The sequence below is a fragment of the Abramis brama genome (genome assembly GCF_963993115.1).
Source record: "Abramis brama genome assembly, chromosome: 20".
In the NCBI taxonomy this organism is placed as follows: Eukaryota; Metazoa; Chordata; class Actinopteri; order Cypriniformes; family Leuciscidae; genus Abramis; species Abramis brama.
The window spans coordinates 20,488,754-20,511,419 of NC_139982.1; the positions used below are offsets into that span (position 1 = coordinate 20,488,754).

General features: G+C 33.9%; 5 protein-coding genes across 7 annotated transcripts in view; 3 read left to right on the plus strand and 2 right to left on the minus strand.

Moving 5' to 3' along the window:
* The window catches only part of magi2b (membrane associated guanylate kinase, WW and PDZ domain containing 2b), an 85,762-nt gene extending 77,166 nt beyond the window's left edge, over positions 1-8,596 (plus strand). For all 3 annotated transcript variants that reach the window (XM_084094712.1, XM_084094714.1, XM_084094713.1), the window contains 4 exons: positions 64-207; positions 1,088-1,226; positions 1,632-1,720; positions 3,944-8,596. In XM_084094712.1, coding sequence (XP_083950838.1) covers positions 64-207; positions 1,088-1,226; positions 1,632-1,720; positions 3,944-4,000 — 429 coding nt within the window. In that variant the 3' untranslated portion in view covers positions 4,001-8,596. The remainder of the gene's footprint in view (positions 1-63; positions 208-1,087; positions 1,227-1,631; positions 1,721-3,943) is intronic.
* Positions 1-22,666, plus strand: part of kctd15a (potassium channel tetramerization domain containing 15a) — a 572,168-nt gene that overhangs the window by 415,895 nt on the left and 133,607 nt on the right. The window lies entirely within an intron of this gene.
* LOC311071342 (uncharacterized protein) lies at positions 10,885-12,279 on the plus strand. Its single transcript, XM_084095709.1, has 3 exons — positions 10,885-11,100; positions 11,200-11,269; positions 11,349-12,279. Exons 1-3 carry the CDS (start codon positions 10,973-10,975, stop codon positions 11,619-11,621), a joined length of 471 nt encoding a protein of 156 aa, XP_083951835.1. The 5' UTR covers positions 10,885-10,972; the 3' UTR covers positions 11,622-12,279.
* Positions 12,412-18,896, minus strand: ergic2 (ERGIC and golgi 2). Its single transcript, XM_084095707.1, has 14 exons — positions 18,726-18,896; positions 18,325-18,470; positions 17,614-17,722; positions 17,474-17,520; positions 17,325-17,392; positions 17,209-17,249; positions 16,955-17,056; positions 16,432-16,527; positions 16,182-16,237; positions 15,850-15,948; positions 13,949-14,046; positions 13,617-13,779; positions 13,463-13,542; positions 12,412-13,379 (listed from the first exon to the last, which is right to left on the minus strand). Exons 2-14 carry the CDS (start codon positions 18,428-18,430, stop codon positions 13,314-13,316), a joined length of 1,131 nt encoding a protein of 376 aa, XP_083951833.1. The 5' UTR covers positions 18,431-18,470; positions 18,726-18,896; the 3' UTR covers positions 12,412-13,313.
* Positions 19,116-21,518, minus strand: kxd1 (KxDL motif containing 1). Its single transcript, XM_084095993.1, has 5 exons — positions 21,344-21,518; positions 21,158-21,259; positions 20,922-21,074; positions 20,662-20,708; positions 19,116-19,696 (listed from the first exon to the last, which is right to left on the minus strand). The coding sequence occupies exons 2-5, from the start codon at positions 21,250-21,252 to the stop codon at positions 19,446-19,448; spliced, it is 546 nt and encodes a 181-aa protein (XP_083952119.1). The 5' UTR covers positions 21,253-21,259; positions 21,344-21,518; the 3' UTR covers positions 19,116-19,445.

Consider the following 22,666-nt stretch of genomic DNA (forward strand, 5'->3'; position numbering starts at 1 on the left):
ATATGTATATCTTGAAAAGCAGTGTGCCACACTTAGATTTTTTATTTATTTAAATTTTTCTAGGACTATGACTATTTCACTGTGGAACTGGAGAAAAGTGTGAAGGGATTTGGCTTTAGTATCCGCGGGGGACGGGAATATAAAATGGACCTGTTTGTGCTGAGACTGGCTGAGGACGGACCTGCGATCCGCAACGGCAGAATGAGGGTGAGAAAACTCTTCAGACACGTGCATTCTGAGATTGTCAGTTCAAATTGTTAGAAGGAAAAGGCTTTCGATAATTGCACTTTTACAAACGAGAGTCTCACTCTCAAACTGTTAAGATCTATTTTGAACGTTTCACCCTGTGTAAGAAGAAATGCATTTATTGTGCATTTAATGCATATGTAAAAGTATATTTGGCTTGCAACATATACTGCCGTTCAAAAGTTTAGTTTTTGTTTTTAAAGAAATTAATACTTTTATTTAGCAAGGATGCATTAAATTACAGAGCCCGTAAAAGGTTTTTCGGGGGAACGCAAAACATTTGCAAGAGAATGCAAAAGCAATGACAAATATTTTTTCCTTCACCATATCCCTTTTTAAATTGATCAAAAGTGACATTAATAATTTATTTTTCAATTAAATTCTGTTCTTTTGAATTTTCTATTCAACAAAGAAAAAAAATTCCCACAAAAATATAAAGCATATTAAGCAGCACATCTGTTTTCAAGATTGATAATAATAAGAAATGTTCCTTGAGCAGCAAATGATGAGTAATGATGCTGAAAATTCAGCTTTGATATCACAGAAATAAATTACATTTTCAAATTCAAACAGTAATTTTTTCAATTTTAATATTATTCAACAATATTACTGTTTTTAATGTATTTTTGATCAAATAAATGCAGCTTTGGTGAGCTGAAGACACTAAGAGACATACAAAATGGTACAGACCCCAAACTTTTGAATGGTAGTGTATTTGCACTTATCGACTCTCTAGAATACTTGATTCTGATTGGTCAGTTATGTCATACTATAAACGCCTTCAGTGTGATACAAGATCCTGACTCAGAATATCCCCTCCTGATTTTCCTCGTGTCCGCAGGTTGGAGATCAGATTATTGAAATTAACGGTGAGAGTACGAGAGACATGAGTCACGCTCGCGCCATCGAGCTCATCAAGGCCGGTGGACGTCGAGTGCGCCTGCTGTTGAAGAGGGGCACGGGACAGGTGCCGGAATATGGTGAGTATCGCAATACACACAGCCAAAAGAAAAGCTTCTATAGCCATTAGCAACTTTTCAGATAAACGTAGAATTGATCATCATGATTTAAAACTAAAAATCTGCTGATTTTGGCTCATAAATAAGCTCATAAATGCTCTTATTGGAGTGCAACGGGGAACAATCGCTCAAACGCTACACTGTGATCTTGACGGTTTGCTTTAGCTTAAAGCTTTCTGTTAAAAGCTTAAAAGCTTTTGATGACTCACTATATCAATTAAACTTTCAGTGAACTTTCATTTAGTGATATAACGTCTGGTAGCCTGTAACCAGTGTTGTCTTAACTCCTCTCTTCTATCAGCTGCACTGTTTTTCTAACTCTTCTGTGCAATGCAATAGTTCAGTCTTTTACTTCCTGTCCTGTAGGAATGGTATCTACCAACCTTTCCATGTGCATGAAAAGCGACACTCTAGCCTCACCCTATTTCTTCATAATGGGACACTCTAAAGACACGGTTCGTGGCATCCTGCACGTCTTTCTGCTTGCGTTTCTTCTATAACTGTTGATTTTCTCTCTGCTTCTGTTCTGTTTCTGTTTGCATTGGCACGCTAGCATACGCTGCATGTCTGAGTATTTTTTAGCTAGACTGTGATTGGTCGAAAAATGTGTTTGTGTGTAGTTTTGTGTCACTGTGAATGTGTGCCTATGACAGTGTTGGGGAAGCATTAAAGTAGTTAAATTGCAATCAAGCTTCCCATTACTAACAAAAAGTAGCTAAAAACAATGAAGTTATTCAAGGGGCGATGTTTAAAAATATATAACTATAAGATTATTTACAACCAGAGAAGTATTTATTGAATCATTTCTAAATTACCCCAAAATCTGATAAAATTATATGGATTAAAAATATGGGGGTGGAATTTAGCAAAGGGTTATTAATTTTTATTTAATTCTTATTTCTCTAGAAGAGAATTATTTATTCTTATTTATTTAAAATTAACTTATTATTAAATATTTAAACTATATATTTACATTATATTTACATAATCAAGATTCAGAAATATACATTCAGAATTTTCGTTTACATTTTCAGGAATTAAAACTATATATATATAACAATGGTACAATGGTAATAAAGTACTAGAACATCTGATTATCTAGCAAAAAAGACAAAAATCAGAAATTTAATTTTAAATTGTCAATCTGATAATATAAAATCTACTGAATTTGAAAAATACAAAAAAATTCTGACTTTTGGACCCCTATCATTTTTATACTATATATTTTTAAATGATAAATTAATATAAACTATAAATATTATTTATAAAGTCAAAAATAAAACTTGTCAAAAGACAACACTTTTGTTTTTGCCCGCATTTTTCATGAGCTGAACTCAAAGATCTTAGACTTTTTCTATGTACACAAAAGGCCTATTTCTCTCAAATATTGTTCACAAATCTGTCTAAATCTGTGTTAGTGAGCACTTCTCCTTTGCCGAGATAATCCATCCACCTCACAGGTGTGGCATATCAAGATGCTGATTAACAGCATGATTATTGCACAGGTGTGCCTTAGGCTGGCCACAATAAAAGGCCACTCTGGTGGATGGATTATCTTGGCAAAGGAGAAGTGCTCACTAACACAGATTTAGACAGATTTAGTGAACAATATTTGAGAGAAATAGGCCTTTTGTGTACATGGAAAAAGTTTGAGTTCAGCTCATGATTTCTCATAATTTTGTTCAGTGTAAATAATTGTTTATACTGTATTTATGCTAATCCAATAAGTTTTATTTATATATATATATATATATATATATATTCAGATTTACATAGATGTATTGATCATTTGCATTTATATATTCAGAATATATTCATATTTGCATTTATATTTTAATAACTTCCTTTATGATCAGATTTCATAGAATTATTTCCTGTTTGGCCCTTCATAATTCGTATGTATTATGGCTGTCACGATATGATATCGCGATTACCGCGTCCAAAATAAAAGTTTGTATTTACATAATAAATGTGTGTGTGTACTGTGTATAATTATTTTATATATATAAATACACACACATGCTTGTATATATTTAAGAAATATTTGCATGTATATACTGTTTATAGATTTATATATAATTTATATTATATAAATATAAATATTGTATATCTAAATAACATTTTTTTTTTTTTTTTATATATATACGTGCACGTATGTGTATTAAATATACAAAATAATTATACACAGTACACACACATTTATTATGAAAATACAAACTTTTATTTTGGATGCGATAATCGCGAGATCATATCGTGACAGCCCTAGTATGTATGTATGTTTTTTTATTTATATAAATGTTTATAATAAAAATTATGTATATATACATATGTACTAAGTTGAAAATACAGTAATGAATGCTGTATTTCATAAAATAATTGACTATGCAAAAGATATAAAAGGCCACACAGAATCATTTTTAGAAGTAGTTCATTTACACAAACCATCCAAATGAACCAATTCACTAACATGAATCAAACTTACCAATGTTACGGATGAGGGATAGTATCATTGTGTTACGTTACATGTTATGCTAATGCTAAATTAGCTTGTTACTGGAAATGCTACTAAAATGTTTCAGTCCATTGCTCCCCAAGCTTCTGTTGTGTCCATTGGCAGTAACCTTGATGTGCAGTCAGGTGTATCGGGTGATTCACAGGTTCTTTATGTTTCCTGGTAGACAGTGCCGCCTCCCGGAGTGCTGTCTCTCCAGCCGCCCCTGCCTTGTCGGAAGTAGTCTCACCCCGCTAGCGTGACATTGCCCTTCGCCGTCACCTGTCATCTCATCCAGCCTCAAACCCTGGACTTTCAGTGGCATTCTGTGACAGTCTGGACCAATCACAGCACCCCTCATGGTCAGTTTTGTGGGGCTTCGCCTGCGGAACAAAGGGTGGCAGGTCCACCTGTAAGAGCTGTGATTTGAACAGCCTATAAAACAGAGAAGATGGATCATAAAAGTCGAAATATTAAGAACAGATGGAGACCTCAAATGGATTGTCGCATCCAACTTGCTTTTCATATAGTCGCTGATCCAAGAGTTTTTCTGAACAATCCAGATGAACGGCAGCCAAAGACGCGTGGCTCGCCCTCTCGCTGTTTAATTCCGGATCCAGAGCGGAAGCTTCTCGCAGGGGAATGAGCCGAACTTTCAACACCTCGTTCTTCCGTTCTGTGGACCCGAGCTCTCTCTATTTGTTTATCTTGTAGAGGTTGTTTATTTTTTGTATCATTTCAAGATGTTGAGAACGAGCCCCTAGCGATACTGGGGGTCAAATATCGCAAATATATGTGTAGCATGAAAAGAGATTCCCGAAGAAACACACAAACTTCAGAGTTGAGAACTTCAACGTTTTAGTATCGAGTTTCATCATATGTCTGATGGGGGGAAAAAAACGTCACCATAGACATTGTAAAACACTGACAGTAAATATAAAAGGAGGCCGCCATGATGGAGATACAAGGTAAAGTATCACGCCGACCCATTCGGGCTGAATTATGGGAGGTAAATGCATATCAATCGCCAAATCTGCCGCATGGACGTATCCCTTTAGAACCCAAGACAATGTGTTACATTAGTATGGTTTAGTCTATCGATGAACCCACCCAGCCAAACGTTCGGTTACGTCGCGAACTGAACCGAAGAAGGACCGCAGATGTTTCTGAAGCCTCAGTGCGTCATTCCGGCCTCGTTGGGCCTGTACTGTGTGCCGCCACTGTGGATTTGGGGTGCCATCTTACACCTCACAAGCTTCTTTCCCACGTCTCTGATGGCTCCGTAGTTCATGGGAGCTAATTAGCGGAGCTAATTAAAAAAAGGAGGGAGTTTTTCAGGGCAGTTTGGTCTGAGACCAGGAGACATGTAGTCTTTTACCGTGTCTTAACCAAGTGCGACAAAACAATAATTTGCCTATTCGCTCCAAATGCAAAAAAACACATCTAGTCAGAATGTATTAGATGTGTAATAAACAGCAATGTGGATTTTTGGACCATTAACATGTAACTATTAAGTGGGGCTACGTACCCGTAAATGTGGATTTTAGACCAATAATATGTAATTATGAGCGGAGCTACATACACGCAAATGTGGGTTTTGGACCAGTGAGATGTAATTATAGGTTGGGGTTCCTACATACATGTCATTGTGAATTTTAGACCAATGAGATATACTTATGGAGGGGGCTATATATATGTAAATGTGGATTTTGGACCAATAAGATGTAATTATGTGCGGGGCTACCTAGCATTTTTTCCATTTACTTTCTTAAAGGGACAATGTGTAGGAATTTCTCCCATCTAGTGGTGAAATTGTATTTTGCATTCACACGAATTTTTTGAAAAGCCTCGCTTTTTCAAATGCGTGTTGCATCTACGGTAGCCGTTACGTAGCATAAAGCTATGACAGGATGTCTTTTAATAGCACTTCATCGAGTTCTACTGTCTGTCTATATAATAAAGTACACAACCAAGCAATGAAAAAAAGCTTGTAATTAAGACCGTAACATTGACTTACCTGTCGGGAAGAAAGCAGGCAACTTCAGCGTCTCTTTTGAAAGCTTTCTCCTGCATTAGCTCTTTCCACCTGGAAAAAGCTATCCCGACATTAACCCTTGTTTTTTGTAATCTCCGGTCACGTTTCGTTTTTACGGACGACGAGGACTCCTTATCCTGTGACTAACTGTACAGTGCAGCCTTTTAAACTTGCCGGGGCAGTGACAAGCGCCTCTCACTGCTCTGCTCCTCCGTTTCTGCTGGTTTCAGTCACGTGACGCTGGTTCTGAACGAAAACGCGTTGGCCTAGTACTTTTTGTCCCTCTCTGTTATTATAGTTTTTAAAGATGGCGGAACTACATGGAAGCCTCCGTGGTCCTACCCGTCCCATGTATATAAAGATAATAAATTCTTCGTTTACGAGTATAAGTCAGATCATTGGCAGAGGTATTTGTACACCATTGAGGACATATTTAAGAATAAAAATATTGATTTTAGATAATAAAATACCTAAAAAACTACACATTGTCCCTTTAATGCACATTCCTGGTGCGAGATTTTGGTGCTGTTATTGGCCGATTTTGATATTGGGTATTTCATTTTGCCTGCTCATTTCTTTTTTTACGTTTTTACGTTTAGATTTCTCTTGCTGTCATCTAACACTCACTCAAAGTTAATCTTAAAAATATAAATAATGTAATAACACTATTAAATGTGATTTTTAGCAAACCTCACAATGCATATTATTTTTTCATACTGTACATAATGTTGTGATGTCTAAATTCACTTGTAGCATTTAAAATGATTGATTTTTATTTTTTTGTGTTTTATTTTTTTAAACAAAATGGTATGGAATTTCAATATCGGCCATTTATCGTGAACTTTAAATTCCAGTCGCTTTCGGTTTATCGTTTGACACTCACACCTGGTTAAGACACGGTTAAGGTTCAGCTGGGAGGCGAGGAAAAGGGATGTTTTTAAATGATTTGGGCATGATCAGGGTCTCTCTAGCATGAATGGGTGGGACCCAGTTGTATGGGGCAGAGTGCCTTACTGGCAGGAAAAAGAGCAGTATGAAATATGCATTTTACATAAAAAATAGAAACATCTTAAGAGCTGATCTTTTGTTTTCACCTTTGATTTCAGGGTGACAAACTTTGCCAATTTTTTCTGATCTCGTGAAAATAGTTTGTTAGTGAAAATGTATAAAGATCAAAAATTCTGATCTGGCACATGTGGACAGCGTCATGAGAAAATAAGGAGATAATATATCAAGATTTTGTGTTTGTTGCGGCAAACGCTGTTTTATCCAAACCTCTGTCATTCTGAACTTTTCAATAGAAGGAGGAGACTGTGTGTTAATGCGTTTCATACGGTGATAGTGATCAACAGAAACATTTACAGTGATGGAGGGAGGGTTCGATGCCATGCAGTGTTTCACCTCTTTTTGTATTCATTTAATTGTGAAATTGTCTTATGCTGCTCAGCACCTGTCATTCTGATCGCAGGTTGATATCTGTGCCAATTCAATTGTTTTTGAGGTATGTGGAATGTATTTCCGGATTTTCAAGCGGTTTCTTGAACTACAGAATATCCTGAAACTGCATCCAGAGATGTATTGAAAATGTTGCATATCAATTTAAGCTTATCACATTCCTACTTTTCAACACTGCAAAAAAACAAAAAACAAAAAAAAAACATTGTTTTCCTGTAACATTTCCTAAACATCCTTAAATCTGAGTTATATTAAAAGATATCCTGGCTCTTTCAAGCTTTATAATAGGAGTGAATAGTAACTGAGATTTTGAAGCCCAAAAAAGCGCATCCATCCATCATAAAAGCAATCCACACGGCTCCAGGGGTTAATAAAGGCCTTCTGAAGAGAAGTGTTTTTATTAAAACAAAATCTATATTTAAAACTTAATAAACTATAACTGGCTTCTGTCAACAGCCATGCGCAAGTGACCTCTGACCCGAAAAATTACACCATTTATAGATTACTCAATCCAATTTAATGGAAATTTGTCATACTTTTGAAATGTGTGAATGAAAAAAACAAACAGAATATGTGTATCTTAAGTTTATTTTTGTTTTAAGTACAAACCTCACTTAATTTGGTTACATTTATGCTTAAAATAAGAAAAAAACTACTTGCTAGTGGTGTAAGAAAAATAAGCTTATTTCAAGATAAATAATATCGAGTAGATTCATTTTGTTTTAAGGATGTTTTTGATGGAAAACAACAGGAAAATAATGAATCAAGTTTTTTTTTTTTTGCAGTGGAAACAAGATAGTGTATATTAGTAATGCGTGCCACAATAAAATGCTCCCTGTTCATATCTCCCTGATGATTTTTGTAGCTAGCACATAATATTTGTAGTCTCCATTGATTCCATCATCGGGTGCAGTGTGCTAGAATAAACTGCTGTTTACATGGAGAGACAGACTGCGAGAAACCGTGAAGGAAAAGGTAGATGCATTTATTGCACAGCTCATAGCTTTTACTGTTTGAAGCTGTATCCTGCCTGCTGTGAAAATAAGACAAAGAAAAAAAACAAAAAAAAACATTTTATATTACGGAAGAAAATATTGAATCTGTGAAAGATGGCACGTACCGGGGCCCATTCAGATCAATATTACTGTCTAGTGTTAGATGTGTATTTACCTTGTACAGCTGTACTCCTATAAATATGGTTTAATGTATTATTGATAGTTTCAAAGACTAAGTGATCAAATATTTTTATGAAATGCAACAGTACGGATATAATAAATTTTGCTAAAATCTTGTTTACCTGTATGATATTCTGATATACTGTTAAATAAACTCTGACAAGGTCTAAAGTTCTTTTTATAGTTCTGATTATACTCATATCTGATTGTGTGAGCAGTTATTCATCATACTGAAAAATAATTAAACAGACTTGACACTTGAATATTTATGTATGTGTGTATATATATATATATATATATATTTATATATATGTATATGTGTGTGTGTATATATATATATATATATATATATATATATATATATATATATATATATATATATATATATATATATATATATATATATATATATATATATATTAGGGCTGGGAAAAGATTAATCGCGATTAATCGCATCCAAAATAAAAGTTTGTGTCTACATGATATATGTGTGTGTGCTGTGTATAATTATTTTGTATATATAAATACACACACATATGCATGTATATATTTAAGAAATATTTGCATGTATATACTGTATATATTTATATATAATTTATATTATATATAAATTTAAATATTTTATATATAAATAACAAATATTTCTTAAATAAATACATGCAAGTGTGTGTATTTTTATATACAAAATAATTATACACAGCACACACACATATATCGTGTAGATGCAAACTTTTATTTTGGATGCGATTAATCGCGATTAATCTTTTCCCAGCCCTAATATATATATATATATATATATATATATATATATATATATATATATATATATATATATATATATATATATATATATATATATATATATATATTTGTGTGTGTGTTTATATTTTTGTTTATTTATATATTTATATATATGTGTGTGTGCGTGCAGTGCAGTAACTGATCGCATGTAAATGATTGCATAATTAGATTATAGTATAAAATGCTCATAATCAGATTAGTTACTTTTTATGAATTACATTATTACATAGTCACACAATGACAGTAAATTATTCATAATCCTATTGTGCATCATATTGTTTAGAAGGGCCATGTAAAACAATTTGTGACGCTTCTACATTTGAAGCACCTCTCATTTACACCAGGTATGAGTTGAATAAATATGCAAGTTACTAAACACTGCTGATATATAACTGTGAAACAGTGTCTTCATCATATCCAGAGGCCTTTACTAATTATGGAAACAAACCTGGAAAACTTCGAATGTGTAATGTCATTGCCTTTTATTATTGATTTGTTCATGTAATGCAAGGATTCTCAAACCTTTTTTTACCAGACACTTTGGAGACCCCTGAGATTTTAAGTTAATTTTTCAATAATTGAACAACACATGTGCTCTGATGTCAGATAATGGTCACATTGACATGCAGGTAAACAAATAAAATATTCATATTTTTAGTTCAGTCATTGTATTTGTTTAATCATATTTATTTATCTTCTATTTTCAAATGATTTATTCATTTTTATTTTTGTGATTTAATTCATCAACTCAGCTTTTCATCAACTCACAATTTCTCTGCAGTTCTTTCATTAACCCCAGTTATGTAATTCTGAACTCTTTCCCCACCATTGACGGAAATTTCCAGCTTTCTGTGTTTTATTAGGGGGCTCTATTAGACATCTTCTGAAAAAGACGTGAAGAAGTGGCAGAAACAAGCGATAGCATATGTAAGCATATGCATATGTAAAATAATGAGATTAATCATCATTTTGACCATCGTTCTTAATCCCATCCAGATATAGCCTTTGACAAAAACACGATTTTTTCAGCTTTTTGCTATTTAAAAAAAAGAAAAAATATGAAACTTAACCACATTAAAATGTTAATAAAAACAGAATGCATTAAATTAGCATGATTTTGTTTGTTTAAAAGCAGGGGTCTGTTCTTTCTTTTGATATATTGCACGTTCAGATATTCATACATCAAAATATTCTGGGGGCCATGAAACTTTTGTGAAAATGATCAAAAATACTGGCAGTGACTGGCAACTTTTTTCAAAAACGCTGGCTTTAATGCATTGCAAGTTGTTGATAACAGAAAATGGAAAATATTTTTTATTTTTCCATTATTTATATTTAATATGATATTAAAAATGTATATTATTAATCGAGTTAGGTCAGAAGAAATTAAAAAATAGTCTGAGTAATCTGAGTAATCTGGATTACGTTACTAACTATTTGTCATCCGTAACTGAATACAATTTGCAAATAATCTGACCAGCTGTGTGTGTGTGTATGTGTGTGAAGATATATATTTACATTAAAGCCTACTGTATTTTCAGGAAAAGTGTATTTTTCATAAATGTCACGTTGGGTCACGTTTTACACATGGTTTTACAGTTAAAACAAGTTTTCTTGTGAAATAACCGTATATTGTTCTCCAGACCACAAGGAGGCACACACAACATTCATTATCTTAAAAACAGTCAATGAGGAATTTAAAAAGAATATTTCTTGGCTGGTTCGGTACGAATGAATCCTAAACTACATAATGTCCGAAAAGCCCCGAAACCTTCCACTCTGGATGGTGAAATCTGACGTTAAATGCAGTAAAGATAAAGAAGCAGAAAAGAAGAAATCACTTAAAACCTCAAAACGGAGAGCGAAGAAGAGACGGAGGTAGAAACACATTTAAGAACTATCACTTATTAATAATAATAATGTGAACGGACGGACGTTTCATGAAAAATTGTTTTCGCCCTACGATGTCTTTCTCAGTGTCGTCACGTACTGGATGAACGAGAGGGAGCTCGTGGAAACCGCGCTCAGCATTTTGAAGGATGATAAGGTAAAAGGATTTTGACTCATAAATGAATTATTTATGGCACATGATACAGACCTATTATTATTTCTCTTATGAATCATAGTCATGTGCTAGAGATGCAATGCAGGCCCCGGAGGAGGTAATCCTCATTCCAGAGACAGATGAAGACACGTCTGACTCAGATGTACAGGACAGGACATATGTTTCAAACATTGCCGAGCAAGAGACTGTGCCATATGGACATTGCATGGAAGAAAGTACCAGTACAAAACCAGACTGCCATTTAAAATCTCCTCCTGATGCTTCAGGAACTTCAGAGAAGCCTGGTGTGGATGATGAGGCTCTTGAGCTTGTTCGAGAGATTTTTTTCACATAATTCAAGCCTAAAGTCACACAAAAGTTTTGTTACAGATAATTTTACCAAATATTTTAAGAGATACTTAATCATTTACTCGCCCTCATGTCTGGCTTGCTTTCTTATGTGGGACTTAAAAGAAGATAATTTGAAGAATGTCCCGGTTGCTCTTTTCCACGCAGTTACAGCAAACGGGGACTGGAGTTTTCAACTTTCAAAAAGTGACATAAAAGTAGTTCAAATGAGTCGTCATAACCACTTTTATGATCCATTTTTAGTCTTTTTGGAGCTTGACAGCTTTTTAATGAATTATGATGAACTAACAAAGTATTATTGTGTAGAAAACAGTTGAACATTCTTCAAAAGTTCTCCTTTGTGTTGCCCAGAACAAAGAAAGTCATTTGGGTTTGGAATGACATGAAAGTGAGTAAATTACTTTTTATTATTATTATTATTATTATTTCTTTTCACACATTTTTCTTTTGTTTTTATTGCAATCTAGTTGTGATTTGTATGGTCTGTAATGTGATCTGCTGATAACAAGGTTGATGACTCTGGTAATTGTCATTTGCACACTTGCACTTTCTTGGGTCCTTTGGGTAAGAAAGCAAATGAGAATGTTTCATTACATGCAAGAATAAATTGTATATTTATTCATTTGAATAAAAACCCAACTAACCTCAGGCTTTAAATCCTTCAAGAGGCGACTAATGTAAGTTTCCGAGGACAAACTATGAAGTCAAGATTTTATTCCGCTGCTCAGGAGACAAGAACAGACGGTGGTGACACTCAAAAACAGATATCACAGGTGTGCAGGTGCATAAGAAAGTGTTTTTATTTGGACTCTCAGAAGACACGCTGAATAATAGGGAAGGAAACATCACAATCCTGGGGAATGTCATGTTAAAATTCATAAACTAAGCAAAATGCACCAACAGGATGTTATACGTGACTGTAATTTGTCTCCAGACTACAAATTCTTTTCTGATTTAATCATTACAGTGTGATCTATGATCATGCAAATATAATGTGGGAAATGATTTCAGAAAGAATGTTCAATATGCTTTAAATTAATTATTTCACACTACTTCAATATCAAACACAATCTCTTAAAATGCATATGAATAGAAAATAGTCAATCCTTCCTGAGGTGGAGATCTCGGCTCTGGCTGGGGACAATCATTACAAACATCCCAGCCAGATGCTAATACTGTCGTGAATGGGTCGTGTCTGAAATGTTCCTGATGCTACTTCAGTTCATATTTTAAGATTGTATTAAATGCCACTTCGCCTAAGACTAAATCGTCTGATGTTCAGATCTGCACTTTTTAAAAGGAGTATTTCGTGCAATCGAAGACGATCAAATTATAATTGAAATGCCTGCATTTAGAAACATTTTAATAAAAATATAAGACGTTTTCATGAGTGCAATAACATTAACGAGCTTTTATGCAAGAATCTTTTTCTACAACAAACGCACTTTAAAAAAAAGCTGTCCACTGATTTAAATTCATTGATTTTTGCACCAATCAAAATTTTCTGGGGAAACTACTAATTTATGAATTCATACCTGTGTAATGTTTATTGTGTCAGTGCAGTTGGCTCTTTACAGTAACACAAATGACAGTCAACCTCAATATCATGTATTAACTGAATCCTTGTGTTTCAGACTGAATTGATCTTTAAACGTGGTAAGTAAGTAGAAGAGCCCAGCTAGTGTTCGGTGTTCTCAGAAAGTAGTGGCGTCAGGCTGTTCATGTGGCCATCAAAAACACTCATCTAAAACAAAAGACAACAAGAGTCAATGCTCAGTTCCAAAACATTTAAAAAACGATGCATAAAACCCCCCCGCTACTACTTACAGTCTTTGGCTTGTAAACGCCTAGTTTAAAACGACAGCAGACCACGTCTACGCAGAAGCCAACCAGACCATGTAACATGCCTGCAGAAACAAATCACAATCATGGAATCATTTCAAATTAGATATTTTTGATTAGCAGATCTCTGTCCATTTACCTGTTGTTGAGAAAATGCCTCCTATGATGCCACAGAGGCGCACGAGGAACTGCCACAGGGGCATGTGCTGCTCTGTCACCTTTACCATCAGAGAGCTGATGTCATACTTCATGAAGATCCCAGAAACCCCATGACTCCCCGCTGCGTGGTTAATCACTCGCTCCTAAAGGAAAGAGTCCAAATGAGCCCAGTGATCATCATTTGCAATCATGCATACACTACGCACTTTTTAAAATTCAAATTTGCAAAATCGTGTCAGTTTGATTTGCAACTTGAATTAAAACAACAGATGGTTATGAATATATATTTTGAAATTTTGAAGCCGTCTGTACCCGTTCAGTGACTGAATACTGGTGTGTATCCGCTGACAACTTGTACGTCTGTAGTTTTGTGGGCACAATGGTAATAAAGTACTGGAACATCTGATTATCTAGCAAAAAAGACAAAACAGGGTAATCAGAAATTTAACTTTAAATTGTCAATCTGATAATATAATTTAAGAAAAAAATCTACTGAATTTGAAAAATACAAAAAGATTCTGACTTTTGGACCCCTATCATTTTTATACTATATATTTTTAAATGATAAATTAATATAAATTATAAATATTATTTATAAAGTCATTCATATACACTGAACAAAATTATAAACGCAACACTTTTGTTTTTGCCCCCATTTTTCATGAGCTGAACTCAGATATTAGACTTTTTCTATGTACACAAAAGGCCTATTTCTCTCAAATATTGTTCACAAATCTGTCAAAAGCCCTATTCGCACGGGATTAGTATTACCCCTGGACCTCTGTAATTAAGAAATTACCCCCTGACGTCTGTGTTTTTGGTGGCTCATTCACACGGGCAAATAAATTCCCTCGAGTTTACGGACTTTACAGCATTCACACTTCAATAGCTGAACGTGCTGAAACGAAGATCGCGCTGCAGTATTGCAATTCAAAAAAAGAACTTATTTAAAACCAATTTATTAGAGAAATATATTATATATATTATAGAATATAATATTATTGTATAAATATATAATACATCTTTTTCTTTTATTCTTTGTCCATATTTACAACAAGCCTGCCTGAAGAAGGTATTATAAATACAGAAACGTCGCGATAGGCTTGTTTTTCTATTCATTTTATTTGGTTTATTTCATTTTATATCATTTTTACTCTTTCGCACTTTGATTTCTTGAGATATTTACAGGATAGACGTCTTTAGAGGCCGTGTGAGACAAAGAAATGCTCCACGATACAGACTACTAAGTTACACTACCACAAAAAGCATCTAACTTTCCAAAAGAGCTTCCATGTTCCGCCAAAATGCTTAATTTGACGTTTCCATGACAACGGTCCGAGTTGAGCTTCCGGATCACGTCTTTACTGTAGTTTGTTTTCTCTTTTGCAGCACTTCATAGTTTTTTTGGAGAAAAACTATAATCGGATTGGAGTAGAGCATATCGAGAGATTTTATTGTTAATATAGTTTTAATACAGACGTAAAATGGACTGTTAAACGGCCCATAATGGTTATTACGTTCTTTAGGAAACGATAGGCTCACAGAAAAACAGCCCAAATCACAGACATGGGGATTCGCACGGGACTGGTATTATCAGAGGACCCCTGTGTTGGCCGAAATACGGTAGGTAATTTTCGGGGGAATTTTTACAGACATTTTTACAGACATGGCAGATTCGCACGGGATAAAAATCACAGACGACCTCTGCGATTATTACAAATTACCGGAGGTCCCTAGGTAATACTAATCCCGTGCGAATAGGGCTTAAATCTGTGTTAGTGAGCACTTCTCCTTTGCCGAGATAATCCATCCACCTCACAGGTGTGGCATATCAAGATGCTGATTAGACAGCATGATTATTGCACAGGTGTGCCTTAGGCTGGCCACAATAAAAGGCCACTCTGGTGGATGGATTATCTCAGCGAAGGAGAAGTGCTCACTAACACAGATTTAGACAGATTTAGTGAACAATATTTGAGAGAAATAGGCCTTTTGTGTACATAGAAAAAGTCTTAGATCTTTGAGTTCAGCTCATGATTTCTCATAATGTGATGCTAAAATTTGAATAAAAATGTAACTGAATTAGAAAAATGCAAAAATATATATTTTAAATAAAATATTTTGTCATTATTTATATATAATATTTTATATAAATATTATATTTATAAAAAAAAAAATTCCTGAAATTTTTGATAAATGTTAAAATCACTTACGATCTGCGGACACTTTTTCTGTGCCATCTAGTGGATTTAATATGCCTGGGATTTCCTCTCCAAAAGACAGATGGTCTATCCGATGGGAGAAGTTGTATGCTGAAAAATAAAACAGTCCTCCTTATTAGCGAACTGACCTTTTGGACATAAATCTTAAGGTACCTATTCCTTTTTTAGTGGAACAGAAGTTGCCTTCTAGTCTGGATGCAAAAGCACTGGATATGTTTTGGATAGAATGAGCCATTCAGAAAATATCTCCAGCACCAAAACCCACTTCCAGAACATGCATATGAACAAACTTAGTTAAGGTCTGAAGACGCTCTTCATCTTACTCTCATGGCTGACCAGGGCCGCTAGATGAGCATGACCTCGGGGGTGTGGGATGGCCCTGAAATGAACATGAAATAAGAATATATACAGTTCGGTCTCATTCAAAGGTGTACATCATCTGACTACATCAACGATCAAATGGACTCTTCAACTGACATGCATTTGAACTAAAAGTAAGTTTGCACTTAAAAACAACTTTTAATGGAGTCAAAATGTGATTGGATGCAAAAAACAGAATGAAACGAAACATACTTGCCAACAGTGATGTGGAAATTTCCTGCTACTTTATTAACATAGAGGTGTCCATGAATCCGGCAGGAATTTAGAGGCTGTGTGGGGTCATCTTCCCTACATGGTCAACAAAAAAATCACATACTCCTTAAAGTCACTATGAAATCAAAATGGACAATTCTTATTTTTTATGGAATGTTGCAGTATTTATTATAAATTATTTATCCGTGCACATTTTATTATTCATGTGCCTTCTTTATTTAAAATAACTTCCCCTCATTTCATCTCTTCTCTGATGATGCGTTTATGGACGAGTAGGCGGGACAACCTGTCACTCACATAAGATTGACCAATAGCAAACCACAACCATCCAATCAATTCCTGACGGACAAAATCAAGCCCTGGCCCACATTTTTTCTTGTTCGAGAAGCCGACATATATGTGTCACAATAGGAAATAAAAGACTATCAAAACTTCCGTTTCATGCTGACTTTACGTTTGACGTGGTCAAATACGTTCTCGTACAGGTGTCATGTGTTCTGACCTGGGTGGGAGAGCAGTGGGGGCACCTTTCATGACATTCTTGAACAGAACATCCTGGAGTGAATGTTCCTCACGCAGACGGTCCTGAATGAGCAAAAGTGTTCTGAGGGACACAAAAAGGATTTTTCTTATTATAATTACATCTTTATATTGACAAATATATGACATTACAATTGTGTCCTAAGGTCATAGGTCACAGGAACCACTTTGGAGGTTGAAAACGTAATCGGTATAAACAAATGAAAAGAAATGTACCTGTGCCAGATTCTCTGCTGAGGAGAAAGGTCAAAAATAACCTGCGAAAGAGTCATAAACATGTTACGGCACCGCTATAAAATATACTAGGAAATAAGTAACATTCAGATACTCACGGGTTCATACTGCAGGCCGTCAGATGCCACCATCGTCTCAGCGAGATCCAACACATCTGCACCAACAACTGAAACAAAAAATTCAAAAGATTATTGACAAATTTATGCTGCAAGTCATACAACACATGACTATAGAACGATTTACTTACATTGGCACCTCATGGCAACTGTGATATCAATATTAATTCGGAGTTTGCTGCAAGATGAAATAAAATGTTAGTGTTTTTAATGCACATCTATATTATGTGCAGATACAAAATAACAATTTACTGTTATGTTAAAGAGTCACCTAGTAAAATCCTTATCCACTTCATACTCGTACTTCATCCATGTGTCCCGATACACAAAGAACTCAAAGAAGGCCAAGAGTGCCATCGCCGTGAAGGCCAACACAGACACTGAGAAAGAAAAAAACACAATTTAATTTGATTTATGATGTTTCAATTCAGTATCACAGCAGTAATATTTAAGAACAATCAGAAAGGAAAAAGCATCTATCTATCTATCTATCTATCTATATATCCATCTATCTATCTAATACACCAGGGTTATAATACTTAACAAAAAACTAAAACAATAAAAAAAAAAATTTCTTTACTTAAAATAAACATTAACTAAAGTTAAATAAACTTATTTTATTTCAGATATTTGACATAAACCTAAAATCAAAAGTAATTAAAACCATATATACAACTTTTAAAACAAGTTAAGAACTCAAGTTAAGAACTCAAGTTAAGAACTCAAGTTAAGAACTCAAGTTAAGAACTCAAGTTAAGAACTCAAGTTAAGAACTCATTCAAAATATGTATTTTATTCAAAATAAAAACTAACAGTATTTCAATTGTACTATACTATACTATACTATACTATACTACTACTTACACAAACAAGTAAATAACACTGATACAAACACACACACACACACACACACGTACGTGTATTTATGTAGTCTCTTTAAACCAAACATCATTTTGACAAATGAAATCTCAGCTCATCTCACCAGTTCCTCCACTGGCTGTCGTCTCCACATAACTCTCAGGAACCTTGGGAAAAGCATCCAACTCCTTCACAAAGTTCAGGGCTTTCTTTTTGTTCAGCCTCCTCATCGTCACAGCAGTTAGATGTAATCTTCCTCATGAATTTAGGCTGCAATTCATCATTTGTACATCAAGAATTGCACATTTATGAGCAGTAACTATGTTCTATGTTATTAGCATACAATGCTAAATATGCGAAACGTTTTAATACATATAAGATTGTAAACATTTTTTAAAGTGAATTTATTTCAACAATTTGTATGTGCAGGCTCGTTTATCTCAGTTGTCTATGGTTACTGTGTTAGCCACTGCTAGCCGTGCACTTGTCTGGCTTGCCATTTTAATTAGTTCGCTCTCTACTTACCTTGAAATGCTATTTTAAGTGCCTCATTGTTTTCTTAAATACAGTATTTAACTAAATAATCCTTTACATTGAGCGTTTAGTGAAATAACGGACAGACACGTAGAGCACTCGGAACAGAGGGACGCTGATGCATAGCGCTGATGTGCTGAAGTCGCGAGCATCCGGTCCGGTGAATTATGGGAAATGTAGTAATTTTACTGTAATAAAAAAATACGTGGAAAAGTGGGTGGATTCGGAATAGAATACTATCTTACTACTAATACTATTTCTATTGTTATGTTTTAGTAAATAGATAGTAAGATTAGTAGACTATTCCGAATTTAGAGAAAAATCCAAGCAATTCTAATTAAATCTAATTAGCTTGAGTCTAATTAAAATAAAATCTGACAGTCACAGTTACAAAGCTTTTATTAATGACATGCATTTCTGAGTCAAAAAAACCCCAACTAAATAATAACTATTGCGGTTTTGAACATGAAATATTACACAACACCAGGCAAACATGTCTGTATTTAATTGTATCAATCATCTTCGGAATTGTTTTATCTGCAAAAAATTGTTTGAATTCATTTTCTAGGCTATTACCACAGCAGTCATTTAAATATGTGTAAAGTTGTAACTGAAAATAACACCAAATTAGTAGCACAATTTTACATAGTAAACATTAAGCTGTTGCATCATTAAGTGGCATCTGGATGTAGTAAACACCATATTAGAAATTCAAATGTCAGCTGAATCGGGACCCTCGTCCCGTAACACTGCCGGTTCATGACTGTCAGAGGTTGGTGTGCCGGTGTTCTCTTGAGAGGGGTCTTCAGAACAGCAGCTAATGGTGGGTGATATCACATCAGGGCTTGTGTCACATGACTCTGTGCTCTGTTCGGACGTTGCAGTGGTAGTGATGGCCACACTGGGAGGGATGGGGTCAAACTCATCATCATCATCCTCCAGGTTGGAACTTTCATTGATGCCTTTTGGAAACAAAGTGGTTTGATTATACAACACCAGCAAAACTGGTACATAATTAGAAATGCACTAAATATTTATATTATACACTACCATTCAAATGCTTGGGGTACTTAAAAAAGATCAAAAATACAGTAAAAACAGTAAATAATATTATTGCAATTTAAAATAGCTGCTTTCTATTTGAATATATTTTAAAATGTAATTTATTCCTGTGATATCAAAGCTGACTTTTTTTAGCATAATTTCTCTAGTCTTCAGTGTCACATGATCCTTCAGAAATCATTCTAATATGCTGATTTGCTGCTTTTATAATTAATAATTCTATAATTATTATCAATGTTGAAAATTGTTGTGCTATATTTTTGTGGAAACAGGGATACATTTTTATTTTTCTGGAATCTTTGATTAATAGAAAGTCCAAACATCATTTAGTTGAATAAAAATATTTTGTAATATTATTAATATCTTTACTGTCACTTTTGATCAGTTGAATTAATACTTGCTGAATAAAAGTATTAATTTCTTTTAAAAAAATCTTACTAAACCAAACTTTTTAACTTTAATGTACATGGGTGTTTTAATATATATATATATATATATATATATATATATATATCAGTAAATATTTGATATTGAATTGTGAATGTTAATTTCTGTATTTTTTTTTAGATTATTTTGTCATCATTTATCTGCAATTAAAGATTAAAGAAATAATGCTAGATTATTGCAAAAAATAAAATAATTATAAGATTTAAGATTGAACATGAGTGTTTTTCTAGACATAAAAACATTGTTTTAACATGGACAAAAATCTATTGACTTAGTTTTTGTGTTTTACTTCGTCATTTAGTTTTTTAATATCATACATGTGTCGGTTAAATTCCATAACATAATTATCTAGAAAATAATTATCGCCACAGTATTAATCGTAATGTATCACAATATAAAATAATGCACAATAACTTACTGCTAAAGGCCTCCGGATATTGTTTCGCAACCTTGCCTTTTAAAGTCCTGAGGAAACACAAAATCATGTTAGGAAATGGATTGTTACGCCATTCGTTGTAATATTAGTATTAAACATATGTAAAATAATATATTTCAGACATTGTTTGCACTTTCAGCTTCTACAATTTGCAATTTGTAATGGATGTAAAGAAATGTGCACATCAGATCTTAGTTGTCCAACATTACCCTAATTCACCATATAGTTAGTGGATATAATACCTTATTCGTCTGAAGATGCTGTCCAAGTCTTTCTTCATCTCTATCAATGTACGGGTGTGCATTAGAAAGTGTTCATTCATCTGTTGTAAGCGCACATTGGACAGCCCATTGAAGTTGATCAGCATCTCATTGGTCTTCTCAAACCGGTCCAGCCTGGAAGACATGCAGCAAAATCAGGTTACAAACCTAGTACAAAATGCTGCCTAGGTAGTCACTCACTAGATAGGGAAACCCACATATGTCTCTGAGCTTGAATGATGGCGTTCACATCCTCAGAGTTCACCATGCTGAGCATCCTGTTACAGAATATTCCCGATGCGGTGGGCTCCATGATGACGCTTTTCACAAAACACAAGATATTAGCGTTACTAATTAATCAAATTAGTACAGTACAGTACAATACAACAAGTACAGTCGCTTACGTGGTAAAATATTCACTATCTGACTCGGTTGGTTTAAAAAAAAGTCTTCATTTGATGCCAGCTTCGCAGTAGTTTTGACTCAAATGCACACACCCTTTTGATATATTTGTGAAACGATTAAACAACTTCCCGCAGCGAAAAGCAGGCAGACATTTTTGTTGTGATATTGTCACATGATCACATGATAGTGAGGTAATGTGGGAGGCGGGATCACGGAGATTTTCTAAGCGTTGATTGGCTCTCCAGAAAGAGCGGCGTGTTTGATTTTCATTAAAACCAGGGTCGCGGGATTTATTTTAAATGGTTGAATAATTTTGTTTCATATTATTTATTAAACAACAATAAATAATCCATGTTTAACACACTAATTAGTTATTTTTCAACATTATTAGTGTCATTACATAGTATCAAAATGATATTTTTTAGGTCTAATTAAAAATCCATGCTACATGAAATCTGTCATTTATTTATTTTATATTATAAAGCGTTTAATTTCATAATCTTACCTCTCTATAATGACAAATGTATGTATATATTTCAGGTAAAATTATCACAGTTTACACAGCCACTTTTGTGTAGTGTGTATATAAATTTGTATAATATAATATATATTAATATTAAATAATAATTATAATTTAATAATTATTAATAATTAACATTTAAATACATTTGATTCATGTTTAATATTAAATAATAATTTATAATGGCTATTTCAGGTACAATTCTGTCACACTGCAATAACACTTCAAATCAGATCCTGTATAAGAGCCTCTGCCTCTGGCCAAGTCCTCATTCGGTTCACCTTCACACACATATTTTTGTCCAAACAAACTCTGTGCTGTCACCGCTCAGATAGTCCTGAAGGCATCTCAAGTTCTGTTGGAGTTTCTGGGAAATGTCACTGTGAATTCTTCAATGTTCTTTGCATGATATGTTTCTACCAGACATATGCTGGTTCCTCTTCTGTCTTTGACCTTAACAGGAAACTCTAGCTTGCTTCTCTTAATGTCACCCATAACTAACAAGGAGATGGTTTGTGTCAGATTCAAAGGCTTATCTAAAAATATTAGATGTTGTTTATATATATATATATTTTTTTTTTCTTCTTTTTTTTCTTCCCTTAAAATGTAAACAAAAGCCCCTGGTGGCGAATATTGCTTGATTTAATAATACAATTAATTTAATTTAATAGTTAATTATAATTATAAAATACTATTATTTAATGATACAATAATATTATATAAATAATGCAATAATATAATTCAATAATAATTAGGATTTATAAAACAAGATTATAAATATGAATTAATATTAATAATTGCT